Here is a 21,379-nt window from a genome sequence, read left to right as displayed (position 1 = left end):
ATTTGAATAAACAAATCACAACAAACAAACAAAAAAGAGAGACACAGATTCTGCTACTCACGGTCAAACAGCCCCAAGACATGTTTTTGCATAAAGGTCGCGCAGAAATACAATAATCACGGTACACACATTTGATTCGATTTCGATCAATTTAAAATGATCGGTTGAAATAGACGGACACTGTGATTAGATTACCGGTCAAGATAAGATTGGAGTTGACCATCAATATTGCAACTGACCACCGTCTTTGTTATATAAACTTACAATCTTGCTAAATGAAATCAGTATTGGATTTTAAATATTCCTGTGCCTTTGTATAAATACAGATGTGTCTTAGTTTCCTATATTCTAGATCTCTATACAAATAGACATGTTTCATTATCAAAAATATCCAAATATTAATTAACTTGTATCCATTCATAATAATATTGAAACCATTAAAAAGGATTTTCTAACTAAAATATCTTTGGGAAAAATGACTAAACATAGGGAACATGTTCATAAAAAATGTTGATTAGTAATAAAACTGCTAATCAAATTATTTTTAAAAAATAAAAAATATTTTAAGAAAATGTAAATATGACCATATTAGGCCTATTGATGTTATTTTGATGTATTTTTTATGGTATATGATCTCTTTCCCATTATGCGAGGATTTTTTAATAAATTGAAATTTTAATATTCTCAAATAATTATTACAGCTTTTGAATTCGTGTTAGCAGAATAGAAGTTTTAACATTACTTTGTAATCTATTATAGTGATATATTACCAGTAGTCATTTTATATAAAGTCATAACAAAATGAAAAAATAAATTTACTTATTGATCAAACTGAACTAATACAGCTTTCACCTTTCGGTTACCAAGAACATAGTTTTAGTAAAATATTGTGAATTTTAAGTATCTTGGGAGAAGAACTATAGTATTGTACATAATTGGACGAAAGAAAACACTGATTTTGGGATGAAATATCATGCATATTATATCAGTTGAAATGTTAAGAATCTAAAATTCATATATTTACATGTTAAATCATAAATATATTATTAGATTTTTGTGTATAAATGTGGCCATGAAAAAGGATTAAATAAGTAACATAAAAAGAAAATAAACATCAGTTATTATACTACCAATTAGAAAACAAATTATCAAACCTTTCACTTTATAAAACTATCAACAACGCTTATAATTAGTTTCTTATTAAACTAAACAAATATACAGTTTTGACTTTGATTTTATTTATACCATTCAATCTTATGCATATCAATTATAAATATAGTGGAACCCTTCCTTTGAGTCACCCCTATTAAGGGGACACTTTATTTTGAAACGAACAAGGAGAAATATGTTTTAACACTACGGGCTACCAAATCAAAGGAAACTTGTCAAAGGTGTCACTATATAGGGGTTCTGCTGTATTTCAAAAAGCATTTTGTCATCATATAATCTGTACAAATTAGTTAAAATAGGTTTTATCAGACATTGTTAGATATCTCTTAATTTATTGCATTTTAAATGTTATTTCTTTTAAATGGCTTTATTTAATTCGGATTACCCATTAAGGTTCGTTTTCCTTTCAGTTCTTGATCTCCCTAATGATGCACTTTAAAGACTACATGAAGGCAATCGCTTTAACCACTTCACACTGGGCTGTTTTAAATACGAGTGTACAATCTCAAGCAGTCATTACCCGGAAAAAACGTTGATCATCCTTTACGACTGTTATGACAGAGCAATCGCGGTAATTCTCGATAGTTGAGTCTTCGCTTAGTTGGCATCAAACGCGTTTCATTGTAGTAATTTAACAGGCGTTATTAAGGCAATTTTGTTGTTTTCAAGCCTTCGTTTTATTCATCAGTGTCCACGACGTTGCTCTAACATTCACGGTGGTTTCAGCCCATTATGTCACTTGGTTTTTATTAGTTTCTCGTAAATCACAAAGACTGGAAAAATCAATTCAAGTTGTCTTGTCATAATGTACACACGCTGTATGCTTTCATCTCATCATTAAGGAATATGCATTGTTGTTACAACATGTATTGTTGTCATTATATATATTATGGTATTTTTAGAAAAATAATATTTTAGTATCAAATCTAATTTACTGGCAATTATAATTTATCATTTGATAACAAATTTGATATTAACAGGCTAAGACTGTTATGCCATTATTATAAAAAGTAGTAGAATAAGGATGGTATATTTAAGTACACTGACCATTACATACACTGACCATTACAAGCACTTATTCTGTCCAGCAAGGATGAGGGATTAAATATTTAAGATAAATTTAAGATATTTTTGTGGAAGTGATGGAGCAATGTTTTTTTTTTATAGTTAGCCTGTGACAGATGAAAATGGCAAGAAATAATAATGACATTTTTTTTTTCTTCCAAAAATGGCCAAATGCATTAGACAAAATGTTAGGCTCTAGTTAAATACCTTCCACATAATTAATTAAAACCTATTTCCAGGTACTACTATTATAAAGATGAAAGATAGATACCATAGAAGATGAGTAAAGACATTTCTGCTATAAAATCGATTGGTTCTGATATAACAAAGACATCAGTCATTGGGAATAAAACATCACAGGGAAAAAACTTTACCATCTTGGGTCGTTAAAACCTTTAAAGCGAAAATTATGATGATACGAACGAGTTGAGATAGGAAATAAAACATGCTACCAATTGAGACATCAACTTTTCATATCACCTGCGATATCTTAATCAGTAAGTAAAGAACATCAAATATAGAAGGATGTCATAAAATCATACAACAGAGGTTCTCAGGGGAGTCAGTAAATCGTAAAATGTTAATTGGACCACCGAGGTAATAAAAAACACATTTCCAATTGCTGTAGTTTACAGATTTTACTCTATAAGCATATTATCATTATCTACTCACACTAAAAGGTCATACTTAAGACACATAATATAAATTTAATATATAAATTATACAATGCAGGAAATACTTGTATATAATTTAATATATAAATAAATTTAGGCTGAAAGAATTAGCTCTCTTCACTTTACAATACTACCATATTTTGTATATATTATATACATATAGTACATACGGTATTTTTCTCCAAGTTAGACTCCTTTTACCCCAGCTAAAATGTGGAGTTAATTCGAATTTGCGTAACATGACCAAGGACGCAGAAATGCGTAAAAGTTAGGCTGGTGTTATCTGTGTAAAAAAGTATCAAGGCAACGCTGCCATGTACAAATGTATAACAATTGTAGTAGGTGGCTTCAGTGAGCAGACCCGTTTCTTATAGGTTGTCCTTCGATGAGAGGGTGGTTTTTCCAGGTTCAGGAGATACATGCAATCAAAGTTACTGATTCAGATCATTTTTTTTCATTTATTTATTCGACCACCAAAAAAAAAAAATCAATCAATATAAATATATATAATTTTAAAAAAGGGATGAAAACATGGTGGGCAGGGGCAGCTTAAGCACAATACATCGCTGTAACTCAAATGAGTCAGCTACTCCTCATAAAACAAAAATAGAATCTGAACACATTACAGGTTTGTTGTTAGTTCAGCAATGTGTTATTACTTAATTCTAAAATTAATTTCATGGATACAAAAACTATCCCAAAACCAAAAAAAAATTTGTTTTTTTATAAAAAAGTTCATGTTTGCTAAACAAATCTATTTTTCTTTTAATGATCTTTTCTATTTAAATCTATACTAATTTAATTAACATTTATTTACTTTTTATTGTTGGATTGCTCGGTCATATAAAAATTGAGTTCATCCAATACAAGAAAGAGAAGTTGATGAATAAAAGTATAAAATCTGAAACCTCAAGAAGGTCCTGAAACAACCTACATATTCTATGAGAACCTTATAAAATATGAAAAACTAATAAAAATAAATCTCCTGAGATAGTATATATATTTCTTGAATTCTAGTAGAATTTTACAAAACAAAGATGACATGACTATCAGCGAGTGTATATTTCAGTAAGACGACTCACAAAAAAACGTTAAAACGGCAACATTTTAAGTGCTAAAATCTCAAGGGGTGGAACACTCTTCTCTTACCTTGACTCCGACGGATGTGTGTCTAGTCCGTTTTCGTCGTAGCCACTGTGTCTTTTAATCTGCAGAAACAAAACACAAATATTTCTTAATGCTTCACAAAGTTTAATTCCATATTTTGTTGCTACAAAATGAATACCAGCAAGTAAAACGCCTACGCTTAATCACAACAGAACACTTTCGTTAATCCACACTTTGTTAGACTGTCTGGGAGTTTTTATCATAGATGAACCTTGTGTGGGAGAGAGGTATCCCGCTGTGAGAGAAATCTAGTCTATTAGGGCAAGGAGCAGTGCTAAAACGAAGGCATGAAAACAGAGTGATGAGAGCCGAGTGAAAACAGTGCATGATTATTTACTCAACAAAAGGCGAGCAGTGCGTGGTATGAATCAAGCTAACAGTCTAACGGCGCGATCACCTGAACGTCACAATCTTTGTCACTTCACATGACAATCGGTAACTAGTGTGACGAGCTTGTTACAAAATACACTAAGTATTTTACTTAGTATTAATAATTATTTTTACAAAACACAGTTAAGATACATTTCTATAATCTTTTTTTAAGATAGATATGATCAAACATTTACACTTCAAAAAAGGGTAACAAAAACATATTCGATAGAGTAATAATCTCTGTGCTCAAAATATGAGTATCAGTATTTTACATTAACGCAAGCTTTGTAATGCATAGAGCCCTTAAAACTGACGTTTGAAATATCAAAGGAAAATATGCCAATTTATTTTGCAGAAAATATTAGTTTATATACACACAAAAATATACATGAAAAACAGTAAAATTCACCATATTTGGTAAACTTTGGATGGCATGATTTGAACTTATTTGTTATTAAAAATACACCATATTTATTGAAAAAATGCATCACGAAAAAGAAACAGTTATGAAAGACAGACCAACCACAACATATTAATTTCACTAAATATTAATGGTGGAATATTATTATATTAATAGTTATATTAGTAGGGAAGTGAGTACATTAAAAGGGCAGCAGATTAACATCAACACCACTTTTAATAGGCCAACTCTAACACTATAAAGTTAAAAGAAACTGGATACTAAAATACAATTCACCCTTATTACAGACAGTCATGACCTTATAACATGCCCATCACATTCATACCTCTGTTCTACAGACAGCTGCAATTTAGCTGCGATCTAGCTGCATCTTTATTTTATGAATAATATTCAAAGCTTCTTAATAAGACGAGATACAATCTAAATACTGCAATCATCGTGAGTTGATTTGAAAGTACAGGACTTAAACAATCCTAAAAACATGTTACGAACCGGGCTAGCACCTGGACGGTAGGTAGGGTCAGAAGTGCTTTGACACTGTCAATGGCCTCCGGAGTTTACCAGCTCACCAGGTCTCAGTAGGTGGCTGATCGTGTCCTGCCAGATACCATCTCACCTCATCAAGAGCTACTGCACTGTAGCCAATGCTTGCTGGCCACTGCTTCGCCTAGGCTTACGCAGCTGCTTAGCGCTAGTAAAGTTTAACAAGGGAGGGGGTCATCAATAGATATTAGAGGTGGTGGAATTTGGAAGGTGAATCACAAGATCTCAAGGTGACGGGAACACCGGGACGTACCTGACACATTTTCCTGCAGAGACAAGTCCTAGATATCGATGCAGATGACCTTTTGTGTTTTATTAGGTCTTTGGTATTCATAGTTACCGACTGTTTTTACTTTGTTGGATTTTGTCTACTTAATTTAATTTTACAAAATGCTATCATCAGGTTTTGTTTATTTTTTGTTTTATTAATTTGTCACATGAATTAGTACCATTTAGACAGGCCTGATAATTCAATATGGCGAGAACCTACTAAAACAATTATTGCATTGATGTTTAATGAATACAAACTTTTGTTTTCATCAACATGTAAATACATACTATATTATGATTTATGTTCCGTACTTGTGTGTGTTTACTAGCATTTCAAACATCAAATTTCAAATTGTTTTATTTGTTTATGAATATTGGACATAAAAGTTTTTTGAATTTGAATTTTTTACATTAGGTTTTTAGATGTTTACTGCTATTATGAATTCACACACACATTTTCTGATCATCTTTATAGCCTAGTTCAGGTAAATTTTACTTGAAATCATAATTGTTCTTCATCTTAAAAACGATCAGTGAAAAAATAAAAAAATATTAACTACTATACAGTAATTATGACGAGGTCATAAAGAAAGCTCATTTTAATTATTTGAAAGAATTATTTTCCTAGAGATAATTATCAATATTCATAAGACAAAAAATAAGAAGTAGCGTATAACGTGTAATAAAAGTCGAGTACACAATTAACAAATATTATTATAAAGGCAACCTACAAATATGAATCTTTAATAACTTGTGACCCAGAAAGGATGATTATAACAAGGTTTGTAGGCCAATAATGTTAGGCTGATAAGGAAAGGCATTTGGATCAATATCAAACACTGGCAAAACAATAATCCTACAAATATTGAACCAGTTAGAGTGACACAAAAGTGCATCTGAATGAAGCACAAGCTACGACGAGAATGAAGCCAAGCTACGATGAGAATGAAGCCAAGCTACGATGAGAATGAAGCCAAGCTACGAGAATGAAGCCAAGCTACGATGAGAATGAAGCCAAGCTACGAGAATGAAGCCAAGCTACGAGAATGAAGCCAAGCTACGATGAGAATGAAGCCAAGCTACGATGAGAATGAAGCCAAGCTACGATGAGAATGAAGCCAAGCTACGACGAGAATGAAGCCAAGCTACGATGAGAATGAAGCCAAGCTACGATGAGAATGAAGCCAAGCTATGATGAGAATGAAGCCAAGCTACGATGAGAATGAAGCCAAGCTACGACGAGAATGAAGCCAAGCTACGACGAGAATGGTGCAACGTTCGAAGCTACAATGCTGCTACCGTATTGTCTTAATACACTACTATAACAATGATTCATTGAAATTAATTCCTCAAATTATTTTCCCATTTTTTATTTAAATATTAGACTAATATAAACTAAATATTAATTTTATATATGTAGCCAAGTTTGTATTGGTACTTTTGCAACAACTGGGGTTTAAATGTACACCAAATAATGTTTTCATTAAATCATGAATTGCTGGATATAAAAAATGATGGATGAGTATAATAAATAGATGAATGAATTATATGACATAATGGTAAGAGGCATGGGTTTCTGCAGTGTTGCTTGTATTCCTAGGTAAGATGCTTTGCTCTCATTGTCTTGTCCTTCCAATGTGATGTAAAACCGTTGGTCCTGTGTACATGTGCATAATCTTGGTACATTTTTCAAAAAAGAAGCGGTGATTCATTGTGGCTGATGTGGGTCTATAGTAGGGCGGAATCCAAATGTCCTCAATTATTATACATTTTCATTGATATACATAGATAAATAATAAATAAATGTTGAGAGCAAAAAGAATGGATAGGTATAGTTGGATGAAAAATAGATGGTTACTGAACAGACAGGTTTACGAAGATTATGGAAAACATGCATCGTGAATGAATGGAAAAACACCGGGCGGGTTCATATATTATACACATGTTGATTTGCAGTTGAAGTTGGATATATTAGATTAGGTTATGCTATAGTCAAATAATTTCTTTTAATTTCTGAACAACACTATTGTCTTGTATCCTATACAAATTCTGTAATTGTCAACAAATTACTCCTTATTATACGTATTTTAAAATGTAATCAATTAATAATGACAAGCAGAAAACTAAACGAATACACGTCAATTGAGATGATTGGCAGTTATGACAAGCTTGCGCTAATTCTCTCCTTTATTTCACTTGTTGGGTACGCGTCAACATTCTCGAAAATTGAGAAAATATTAATTGGAGATGTGTTTCGAAAACAATGAGGACTAAGCCATTGACATAGAGTCTTGAAAAGCATGCATAAGTGACGTGAATAGAAGAGGTGTTCGGTTTCCATTCTCTTTATCTAGCGTTCAGTATACCTTGAAACATTGTTCAATAAAGCTAATAATTTGCAGCAGGGCCTCACAAGCTCATCTGCTGTTTTAAACAGCTATTCTGTGTTAACGCCAATGTTTTTTCCCACCCCGCCTTACGAGCCACAAACAATAGACTAACTAAATTAATTTTTTAAATGAGTGTTTCTACGACAACTGAACTCGACCAACTGGGGCGAACTTGGTAAATAGACAATTTATTGCTCAATAACTTAATTACAGGTGAATCAAAGAGCAATAAATAATGGATGAAACATCAATATTTTGACAATATGAAAATAACTAGGTCTTTCAAATTCGTTTTTTAAACTCTGCATTTAAAATCTAATCATAAAAATTATTCTTTAATTGCAACATTTATAATATATTTAATGGTATGATATGTCTACATATCAAACAGAAAATTCCAGGTTCGAATCTTGTTGGTGACACACAAACCATGTAAAGTACACTATTAAATGTAAAGCACCCAGCCTAAATGTTAAACATACAACCTCTATTCACTATTAAATGTTAAACACCAAAGCCATATACAATATCCTCAACACCCGAACCTTATACACTATTAAACCATTAAAACCCAACCCTTATACACTATAAACACTGCATATACTCTATCAATGCACAATTAAATGATTACAACCCAACCCTTATTAAATGTTAAACACCAAAGCCGTATACAATATCCTAAACACACGAACCTTATACACTATTAAACGATTAAAACCCAACCCTTATACACTATTAAATGTAAACACTCGACATATACTCAATGCACTAAATGATTAAAACCCAACCATTATAGAATGTTAAACAAGATTAACTAGTTTATACCAATATTAATTGCTGTTTTTCAGAATATATCACCAAACCCAAATTTGTCAGATTTCCTCCAAAGAGCAACAAACAAGGTTATCTAACATTTTAATTTGTCAATGAATTTGTAATTAACCAGGCAATAACCCCTCCTATAGGAAACACTTAATGAAGTAAATTTTTTCCCTACGGAATAAAAACACAATATGGATTTCCTATTGCCAGGATGCTCCGGTAGTTTAAAATATGAAAACACTTTGTGGGTTTAGAGCCCACCAATAATAAGATTCGGAATTTCCAAATACAAATGAATACATTGAATATTTACTATATTAATTGACTAAATTATAAAATTAAATATTACAAATAAGTGTTTTTTTGTTATTATATTATTTTGTATTCTTTATTTCTCTTTGTTGAGAGTTGCTGGTCGGGTCATTTGTGGCCTGAATCCAGTTTCAAATTTTTCTGTTTATTGGATGAAAACTTGTTATTTTTAATGGAAGCGCATAGAGGCTTTACGCATTATATGCTTAATGAATACAAAATTATTATGTTAGCAGCATATAGGAAATATAAAAAGACCAAATAGAAATCAATTATCATAATTTTATATTTCGTGGGTACTGTAAAAATAAATGTTAATTTCTGCCACAATGATATCAAGACAGTAGTTATCAAAAACACGCAGAATAAAAGGTATAATAAGAAGTTTAGAAAATAAATGTAGCTATGATTGTTTTTGATTGTCTGTTCTAAATATCTTAAGTATTAACAGGAATGACATGCCTATTTCCGCCACAATGATATACAGACAGTATTTATCAAACATACAAATTTAGCCTTAATGTGAAGCGGATAACTTTAAGGATTGTTGTAATGTGAAGGCAACAGCAGTAGAGAACAACAAATTGATCTGATGCTAGCGTACTCCATACAGCAGGACTAATTGACCCATCCATTATCAATTCACTTAAGTGCTTTTATATTTTCTACCACACTTTACATTAAGTGCTTGAAATAAAGAGAAGAAGAACAAGTGTTCCCTAAATGATCATCATAAAGAAATGCTGTGTACAAAAAAAATTGAAATTCTGAGGCAATTAATGTAGAATTTGACAGGGACTTGTGAATGGGTAGAGGAAGGGGATAAAAAGGTCTTAGTTTAAAGAGCTCAGCTATCTTCATTTGTATTAGAATAAAACCGGTTAAGGACATTTTCTCAATAGATTTCCCTAGTCCGCCTTATAGTTGGTAGCCCAGTAATATTATTGAGATAAGTCTGCTGGTACCTGGCCTACATAGGACAGAGACTGGCTACTGTAGCACATAGACGTTGTACATACATATATATTATTACATTGAAAATCATTTTAATTTAATTTTGAAATCGCCACAATATTACATATTTAAAAAAAATTGTCATACTCTTATATTTACACAAAATCAATATTATTGTTTTATTGTATAAAAAATTTAACTTTCGATAAACCAATTATCAAGTACTCACTTGCTAGGTTTTGGCTATTTTCAGTAGCCTTGGTCACGCAAATGATCTTCTGTGATGACCTGTAATTTTTTATTATTATTTTGGTCCCCATCAAAGTTAAAAGTTAGATATGTGATGTTTTGACCTCGTAAGGTCAAGTACAATAGAGAACTCGACCATGCACCATATATTATCAATCTGTGAGGATTTGATTATTATACACGCTCAAACAACTTCAATTCTACTATTAATATAAAGTACGCAGTCAGGTTATGTATAGCATGTACAGGCATCACTCACGGTAATGATCCGATAAAAACGATGAAAAGATTGCGCAGCCTTTCCACGAAGTCTACTTAATATATGTAAATATATTATCCTCTTTATTCTTTATAACAAAACTTTTTATTCTTATCACTACTTGTGGGAAACTTTAAGATTATTCAGTAGAAATTAACAAAAAACATAGTATAATGGAAACATACAATATAATTGGTGACAGGTAAAGTACATACAATAGCGAATATTGACTAAGTTTGATCCTTGTTTGTTTATGATATTTCAGTCATTAGAATTATACCAGCTACAATCATGTCTAAATAAAAACAAATAACTGAATGTTTATGAGTTGATTGGGAAGAATATTTTTAAATATTAAAATGAATTGAAAGATTGACTATTGTACTTAAGTCCGAGTTGAATAGAACAGTTAGGCTATCAACAAATGAAGATATTCACTTCATTCAAGAAAAAAAGTTATTTATGTTGTTTTTTTAAAAACTCATGAATCACTCTTTCATTTCAGCCGTGGATCAGAGCAATATGGCACATTTTAAAAGTTGTTACATCACAAATTATTCATCAGACTATAACATTGGAAAAAATTCTCACAATTTTTTACTAAAAGCTGACCATGTAATAGAACCATTGATTAGATCAATGTCAAATCAACCAATGAAATAGCAAGGATACTTACTGTACAGTCGAGGTCTGTTAATAGAGAGTCCAAATATATACTTAGTTGGGGCGATTTCCTCATCTTTATCGTTTCAAATTAATTAAATTTTCAGTATATCACCGGGCGGTTTAGAATTCATGTTCAGTGCCTGATGTGTTTATAATAAATATAATACTAATATATATAGCTAATACTTAAACCTATTTCCAATCACTATGATTCAAATGGTCTATGATATTTCAATCAAAAATTTATAAAATATATCAGCTTTAATAAAGTGCAAATAGAGTTAATAAAATACTTGTTACCAACAATTAAGTAGTTTTTAATCATTACCTTTAGTAACATCGGCATAGATTCACCACCAACATCGCATGAATTAATTCCATTAAGGTCGGTCACTTTGCTTTAACTGGCTACTACTTGACCATTTACTTAATATGAAGACACATGGAGTGACCATTGATTATATCGCCAGTGGAAATGGCCGGTATGTTTTAAGCTAATAAACAGGAGGAATAATCAGAAAGTACTGGCTACTGGCTAATCAAGATAACCATAATTGATTGAACGCAAGATGGATGAAAATAGATTACAATATAATTATATTTGAAGTTGGTTGGTAACTCTAATTTAATTAATTGGTTATCCGCACTTGGCGGATAACCCCTTGTTATTGTCAGGATCTTTTTTTTTTTTTTTTTTTTTTTCTATGTTATTCTTCTTTCTTTCCCAGAATTTTGTGTCACGTGTATCTCAAATTCTGATCAACATTACATCGTATAACTTTGTCAGAAGATTTACCTCTATCTGTAGAAGTGCAGGACAGTTCGTTTTTTTACTTTAGAGTCGCGCAGCGTAAGCTACGCGCGATTTTATGAATTTTGCGTATTTAACATAGACTAAAAACCAAAAGTCATTTTGTAATGACACTTGGTGAACATTTAAGTCATATCAAGTGCAAACTTTCTATGCATTAAAAATGGCATGTTTCACAGAAAGTTACGCGCGCACGCGCGTTTAAAATTTCAGAATGCGTAAAATCAATTTCTAATCAACTTTCTACGCGTTTCAGGTCATTTTGAGCATTTCAAAAATTCCCACGCGTGCGCAATATTTTTACGCGCACGTGCGCACGTAGCGCAAAAACATCTTTTTTTTGCTTGATTTTTGTTTTTTCAGCCTTTTCTAGTAAATTTACCAATTTTCAATCAATTTCGACTTAAAATCACGTCATACGAGCACGTAGAATTAAACAATTTGCGCGCGTTTTTAATGAAAAAGTTAAAAAATTTGTCAAAATTTTGCCTTTTTTAAAACAGTCATAGATTGTAAACTACGTGGTGAACTTTTTTAAAATTGCATATTCTGGAAGTTGATGAGTTGTAGATATCGAATCATGCATCGATATGGCTAACCAGACATTGTGACGTCATCGTATGGCCACTCGAATATAAAATATAGGATTTTTGTCTCTTTCGCATAGCTCATCACATTTAATAGAGCGCATCTCCACTTATCCGTATTCCATTTCCCCCCATTTTGTTATATTGTCTAGGCCAATCAATTATCTTTCGCATAATCTACCATTTTTTAAATTGTGATGACGTCATCATGTCCAAAAGCGTCAATAACTTGGGTCCCTTATTTTCACCTATTCTGCACTGTATGTAGTACGTATACAGAATATAGTGTATACCGTATATACTTTGACGTGACGCAAAATAGAGAGCGCACTAACATTTTTACAATGGCATAATCGTTTTTCTGCGCGCAATATTCTAACGTATGACGTGCACGTGGCTTTTGCGCTGCGGATAACCTAACTCGTCCGTAGTGACGAGTTCAAATCTAGTATTTATTTCTTTCTTTCTACCCTTCTCTCCCATTTTTTGTTCGCAGCGTATCTCTAATTCTGGCCAATATAAGATTGTATAACTTTGTCATAAGATTGACCTATAGCTGTAGATGTGCAGCCAAGCTTTTGGACGATTTTGGAGTTGCGCAGCGTAAGGTACGCGCGATTTTATGAATTTCAATGATTGATCATATATTGAAAACCAAAAGTTATTTTTTATTTAAACTTCGTGAAAATTTAAGTTATACTAAGGGCAAACTTTCTATAAATTAAAAATGGCATGTTTCACAGAAAGTTACGCGCGCACGCGCGTTTAAAATTTCAAAATGCGAAAATTCAATTTCTAATTAACTTTCTACGCGTTTCAGGTCATTTTGAGCATTTCAAAAATTCCCACGCTTGCGCAATTTTTTTACGCGCGCGTGCGCACGTAGCTCAAAAACATCATTTTTTTGCTTGATTTTTGTTTTTTCAGCCTTTTCTAGTAAATTTACCAATTTTCTATCAATTTCAACTTAATACCACGTCATACGAGCACGTAGAATTGAACAATTTGCGGGCGTTTTTGATGAAAAAGTTCAAAAATTTGTCAAATTTATGCCTTTTTTTAAACAGTCTTAGATTTTAAACTACGTGGTGAACTTTTTTATAATTACATATTCTTGTAGTAGATGAGTTGTAGATATTGAATAATGCATCAATATGGCTAACAGGACATTGTGACGTCATCGTATGGCCACTCGAATATAAAATATAGGATTTTTGTCTCTTTTGTCATAGCGCATCACATTTAGTAGAGCTCATCTCTACTTATCCGTATTCTATTTCCTCCTATTTTTATATAATGTCTAGGTCAATCAATTATCTTTCGCATGATTTACCATTTTTAAATTTGTGATGACGTCATCATGTTCAAAAGCGTCAATAACTTTGGTCACTTATTTTCACCTATTCTGAACTGTATATAGTACGTATAAAGATTATACTGTATATACAGTAACGGCATTTGGTATAGCCCAAATCATTTATTTCCTACCTACTGCTATAATGTAGCAGGCCAAATAAGACTAAGTACTGATTGGCTATTTGTGATAAACAATTTATCCAGGGACCTATAGTATAGTATAGTAGTCATAATAATCTTGGCTTTTTGGCTGCGGATAACCTAACTCGTCCGTAGTGACGAGTTCAAATCTAGTTTTTGGCTTATTATTATTAAACAATTTTTGGCTTATTTTATCTTGAGCCAAGCCAGTGGCAAGCTTTTGGAAAAACATATTCCTGGGTTAAGAGAGTATGTAATTGAAGTTAACTAACATCGTATCTTTAAATATTACATTTTAAAAATAATTTACAATTTAATATAAATTATAATTATTGTATTTATTTTTGAAGAACATATTAAAAAAAATTATCATTTTGTGTTAAACAGGAAATGAGAAATTTTAATATAAATAGAAAACAATTATTAAATTTATATTTAACAAATAAGAAATGAAAAAGTGTGTATATAAATGCATATAAACAATGATACAAGGTGCTATTGCACAAGGGGGGAATGTATAAACAAATACATACAAACCCCCCTATGTTTATATTAATGTAATGAATTTATATTTGAAGACATGACACATAAGAGAAAGTCACAGATCAATTATTAAGATATACATTCAAACAATCCCTTGGTTAATACTTGGATTAAGAGATCAGAAAATGATTAGCGCCATTTAAAAATTGTTAAAAGCAGCTGCCAGCTCGCAAGCGTGAAATCAACGGATCAAGACCATATTAACGAGAAGTTTCCACGTTTTGTAGACTATGTTTGGAATGGAACGACAGGTTGTGCCAGTGATGCGAGAATTCTCCAGGTAGTTGAGATACGACAAGGGATACGGAATCCTCATAAATTTCAATATGGATCCACGAAGATGGGCAGTCATGTGGAAAGAGATTGCAACTGTTCTCAGATATTGGTAAATGAAAATACATACGCCACGGTAGCAGCAGTATTTAGTTAGTATCAATTAATAGCACATTTGTAATATAACAATTAACATCCAATATTATTCTATTAGTCACATGGCTATCAATATTTAATTAAATATTTATCAATTTTTTATATTATTTAATGTTAATACAGCATGAATATGTTGGCCTGAACATTTTTATTTACATCTTACTTGTGTAATATATTTATTCAAAGCAAATGTAGGGGTGCATGCCTCAAGCACTACACACCCCCTGGATCTGACCCCTGTGTAACAAAAATAAAAAAGTTATGAATGAATACAATATGTTTAATGACGTACCCCTAAAAAACATAATTTTTAAAATTGTTTTTGTTGAATATGTCATTTTAATGTCACATAATAGTTTCTTTGACCAAAAACCGGGATCGGAAAAAAAAAAAAATTTTTCTACAGTAGTGAATAACTTGATTAAAACGGCAAAATGGCCTATTCAAAGTCTGATTTTATTCATCTTTCTTTTTGTTTTTGGGGGACAATACATCTTTAATCAAAATATAACACATTTTAAAAAGATCTTTTTATAGAATATAAATCTTGTTATAATTCAAATTTTCTTTTTGTTTATTCATAATCATACAGTGTTTATAAATTAAATATTATATTATGTAAAATGACAACATCTGTATATAACTTGATACATATTCTATTCTAAAACCTTCTTTGTCATTCTATTAAAAAACCAAACTGCATTGTTCAAAAACTAACTATAAACAATCATTTTATTATTTGTTTAAAAACCAAATCATTCAGCTGGTTGTTATACTTATAGTATTACATAAACATGTAGCAAAATAAAACAAATAATTAATTGTTTCAGTAACAACTTGACAATGTAAAAACATTGGCTTAATTACAGACTTAATTACAGTTGGTTTTAATCAAAGCTTTGTTCGCCGTAAAATTAGTAGAAAACCCAGAAGGCGTTTATGTAAAGGGGTGAGGTAATTAGGGTCATAGACTGTGTGAAAATTGACAAAACGACGCAAGTCTTTGGAAACCTAATCAATCGGAATAACAAGAATTTACAAGCAACGACCTTTAATGAGAGAGAGAGTACTTACAAAAATTGATTCTACTAACAATAATTATTTTATATGTGTTAAATATTTAAATGGAAAAAAACCCCAAAGAGAATTCTAGAACTATGCTTTTGAAAACAGTGGGTTAATCTTGCCGATACCAAATACAGATAAATTTTCGTAAAAGAAAGAACAAATATTTGAATTTCTACTTAAATTATTAAAAATCAAAAATATTTATACTATTAATAGTTCTACTGTATATATATTATAACAATAACCAGAGAAATAATACAGTATGTATTTAAAATATTCATTTTTATTGAAAACAGCCTACAAATAAAACAAAATAAAATATCAGAAAATTATTATTATTTATTTTAAAATTTAGACATAGCTTTTTTTTTTTTTAATTGAGACACATGTGGGTAACTTGAATATTATACATTTTGGAAAAACATGGAACGTTTTACAATCAAGGACTTACGAAAGTTGGAAAAGCTCTCGAAAAAATCTGTAAAAGCAGCAGCTGATATAAACTACTTAAAAACACATGTACTATTACATTGTTTTCTAATCATTTCAGTTAAATGTTATAATAAAGGTCACTAATATAAATTAATAGTTTAATTATGATAATAGATAACATTATTATAATAATTATTAAAGCACAGCAATGAATATTAATTAATTGGTTTACATTAAACAGTTCTCCATACTTTAAATGAAGCTATAATGCGATTGAGTTTAAAAAGGTTTAACATCAAGCTGCTTTATAAATTAGTTCATAAGTACTATCATCATACACAATTCTATTTTAATATTCAATGTTAAATTTATAAATTACATCCACAGCTGGTTGAAAATTATTTAAGCTTTTATGCATCATAATTATACATAAACAACATTTTTCCAGGAAAACACCTTTTTTTTTAAAAAGTTCATAATGTTTTATTTCTATCTATCTCCTGTTTGTTGAGTGCTACAGTTTAAAGTACTATATCTTGATTGGACAGTAGGCCTACAATTCAGTTGTTGTATGCACATTGTAAGTCTGTGACATTGTAAAGTGTACTACACCAGTGGAGGATCCATGAAGTACGGAAATCTCAGGGCTTCAAAATGGTGAAATGAAATTTGGAATTCCCAAAATTTAGCCCAGGGAAGGTGCCTATGATTACTATGAACCAATAAACTAATGAAGATTTAATTCTAAACGTTTCTCACAAGTCAATGCTGTTCCTATTATTATTATTCCAGACTAAATTTGTAAGCCCGAGTCAATTTTTAAAGTATTTTCTTAAATATCAAAAAAAGTATATGTTCATTAAATTAGACTGTTTCCTACTCATATAAAAATTTATTTATTCTTTTTTTTTTGACTGGATTGTATTTTTAGTAACGTAGTACTGCTTTTCAAAATGGTCCAGTTACAAGGTTTAAAAGTACAGAAAAATTATAACATATATACAGAAAAATAAAAGCATACATAGGCTTAATTTGAAAGATATATACAGAACAGTTAAAACAAATTTTCTTTTGTATAAAAGACTAACGAGTATCTTGCGCCATTATAACAATTACCAGCATTTTCATCACTCTTACAAACAAGGTTGTAACACACAGCACTTTAGGATAAAACATGTTTAAAACTAGTAAAGATACGCACAGTCATAACATAATGCCTAAGTGAAGCCCCTATGTCCCGGAGGTTTCACAAAGAATGTTTATAAAAATTAATGCCTAGGAAACAATCTAGGCCGGGTGAGAAGGCTACCATGAAGATGAGTTATACTGCAATAGGACACAAAATTCACCTTTGGCTACAATTTAAAATGGACAATTTTTAAACATCATTTTCAATTTACATACGTAATATTGTCAATTACTTTTGACATGAGAACACAACATAATTTTTAACTGATTGCTTTTTATTAAAAGGTTAAATGCATAATTCATGAATCATAACCATTTATTATACAGAGGTTTTTGAACTGTTTCTAAATTACTTGAATTGAATGGGAAGACAACGTTGGGATGTAATCTTGCAATGGAATAATATTATTAAATATGTATAAGATAAATCTGTAGGGATTTGATAAATCTAAAAACTAAATTAAAAGGTTTAAATTCAATCAGACAAATCAAGTAGAAAGTTGGTCTGGATTAGCCAGTAAGTAAGCAAGTTAAAATGATAAATGATATACTAATAAAATGAAGTACATTTTTAGTTACTAAAAATAAGAATTTAAAAAGTTATTTTTATGCAACAAATTGTATTGACAATCATATTGATTGATTGATATAATAATTTTAAAATGTATCATTATTAATATTAAATGTTAACTTTTATTAAAATAATTAGAATATCATTTTAATAAAGTATAATGTAGATACATATAATTTTATTATTTTAAAGTGTTAACCCAATCACCATGTTCAATTGGTAAGTGACCTGAGTAGAATGCTATATTCCTCACATATTTCTAATCCAAATGCGTAAAATTAATATATTATATTTCTTATGTATTGACTTTGTTCTTCTCTAGCAAACATATTTATCATAATTTTAATTATTTATGAATTAGATTAAACAATTTGCTAAGATTCCCACTCCTCCTACCTGATTATGGTAAAATGAATCGGGAGAAAAAAATGTTATTTTTGCATTGGCTGGTGACAGTTGGTCTAGGTTATATTGAATTAGTCTTACCTGACTTGCGTAGTGATTACATTACCGACAGTAGCACTAGCCTAGCCACAGCCAACTTTATTCCATTATTACCATACAATATATAGGAACTAACATATTAATTTTTGAAATTATACATATAACGTAAAATTGTATATTCTTATATTTGATACTTTCAGTCATTTTCGATGAACAACATTTTCAGAAATTATTAAAGAGAAAAGTTATGAGAAAATAAACAGTAATTGGTGGAAAATGAATATTATTAAAAATCAAAATGTTCTTACGCTATTGATATTATCAATGTTCTTAAGATAAACGTCTAGATAAATAAATTAATGGTAAACGATTAAGAAAGAAAAAACGTTTCCATAAATGTCTCGAGAGTTGATTCAATGCTAGCAGCATTGGCAGTGTAAAACTGTGAGATGACACTTTTGATTTGCAAATTCCATTTATCAATTCAGTGTTTTGATGAACTGATTGACTAAAGCAAAATCATATTTTACCCTCAGGTCTTGTTTGATAATTATTCATGCACATATAACTAACTGAATTTTTCCCTCATCTTGGAGCTTATGGAGATGTACTTAATGAATATATGCAATAGAAAGACAATTTTACAGATTGTTTACCCATTATGTAAGGATTTTAATAATCAGACATATTTATGCATTCACACGCATTGAGAAAATGGATGGAGAATTATTGTTTGTTAAAAATTATTTTAAATATTTCTTTTAAACAAAAGATATGTAAAGGTTTGATTAAAAAATCAAATAATACAGGCATCTATAAAAATATTGAAAAAAAAAATGTTTCTAAAAATGTGAGACATTATCAATGGATAAATACAAATATGTTTAAAAAGAAAGAAATGATACAAGATGATTTGGAAAATGTACTAATAGGGCCCAAGCTCAGGTGATACCACTCAGCATACGACAGGAATGAACGGTACAAAATAGTGGAACATGCTACGTCTACCAAAAACGAAGCAAGGAGATATAAATATAATAAGTACAAACATGTTTTATGCCTTTATATTTAATAAAAGCATTGTTTAAAGACAAAACATGGAAATGCTATTCATATAACAATTATAGTAAGTAATGCATCATTTTTACTTCATAACATACAGTGTTCGGAGACTAAATGCATGTTTTATAAATATGTTTATATAATTGTGTTAACACTAAAGAGTTCAAATAATAAAATAGTCATAAAACTGTCTAACAAAATTACTATAAAAGGCATAACAAAAAGAACAAACAAAATCATAAAACATTATGGCAAGAATTAAGTAGAAATATCAATTCATAACATTTTCTCAGTATTCAAACCAAACAATGGTAGAGATGGGTAATACAGTTTCTACTAATAACATTATGCTATAAATTTAAAACCATGTGTAGAAATAGGATTCTAAAATTAGGATAAACCCAATTTACATTGAACTTAAATATAATATGAATGAGGAAAATCTAGTTTTAATAATAAAGTACATACTACAGTGTGACCCAATAAACTTACAGTTTGTTAGATGATTCACTGTTTTATTGTTGTTTTTATGAACCAGGACAAAAAAAAAATGAATCGGTGCAAACGAATAGACGATTGCAACATAACCATGAGTCTGGTGATATATTTTTTTTAGCGTGAATGGGGCTTCAGTAATATCATATACACAAAATACTCTATACCCTTAAATACTATTTTTTTTTACAATTTTAATATGACATATTGTACCATGTTTTTATGTATATAAATAAAGTTTCCATTCATGGGTTTTATCCTATAAAATTACTGCCCAAATAGATTTCCAGTATGAGTATTGGTAAATACAACCAATAAAATGTAATCTCATAATGTATATATTGCCTTGACAATAAAAAGGACAAAATATTAGAAACATTATAAAAATGTTAATTATATATAAAGAGAAGAGGACTTATGAACCATAATAAATATACAAGGCTAGAATACTGTAAAGATAGCCTGTGTACATTGTATCACCTAACACTTTCTATGCACGATACAATAAGGCTAACTCTCTAGGCTACAATAGCCGGGACTTGTAATAATGGGAGCTGAAACTGTACACTAAAGCTACGCTAAAACACACGCAAACCTAGCTGCTCTAATCCTAGAAAATAAGGCTCAGTTTACATCAGATGCTAACGGTGAAAACCAAGAATTGTGATTTTAAGATTAGAAATGAAATAGAAAGGAGGAGTTACCTTGAGAAAATCCCAATCAGCATGAGATAGGATACGGGCAGGAACTATCATCCTCAGACACTGCTAAACACGGCAAGCCCTCTCTCGTCTCTGATCACTGTCAAAATGTTTACAGAAAGGCGTAGCGTAGTGTATGCAATGGCTCTGTATGTTAGGTACACAAAAGCACAATTCACATGAACATCACAAAGAAATTCAGGAGATATGAACAACG

At 30.6% G+C, this 21,379-nt stretch overlaps 1 protein-coding gene across 10 annotated transcripts in view; it reads right to left on the bottom strand.

Annotated features, from left to right (window-relative positions):
• Positions 1-21,379, bottom strand: part of LOC144854766 (protein phosphatase EYA1-like) — a 110,813-nt gene that overhangs the window by 40,814 nt on the left and 48,620 nt on the right. For 9 of the 10 annotated variants that reach the window (XR_013614682.1, XR_013614684.1, XR_013614685.1 and 6 more), the window contains exon 3: positions 4,059-4,117. Coding sequence is in view for 4 of the 10 variants with exons in the window: in XM_078712734.1 (XP_078568860.1) it covers positions 4,059-4,117 (59 nt within the window). In the remaining 6 variants the exon portion in view is untranslated. Of the gene's footprint in view, positions 1-4,058; positions 4,118-21,165 lie in introns of all 10 variants that reach the window. The other variant, XM_078712736.1, reaches the window with a different exon arrangement.

Source organism: Antedon bifida, chromosome 10 (genome assembly GCF_963402885.1).
Source record: "Antedon bifida chromosome 10, ecAntBifi1.1, whole genome shotgun sequence".
Taxonomy (NCBI): Eukaryota; Metazoa; Echinodermata; class Crinoidea; order Comatulida; family Antedonidae; genus Antedon; species Antedon bifida.
The sequence above is the reverse complement of the archived record's forward strand: the minus strand, read 5'-3'. Positions and strand labels throughout refer to the sequence as shown.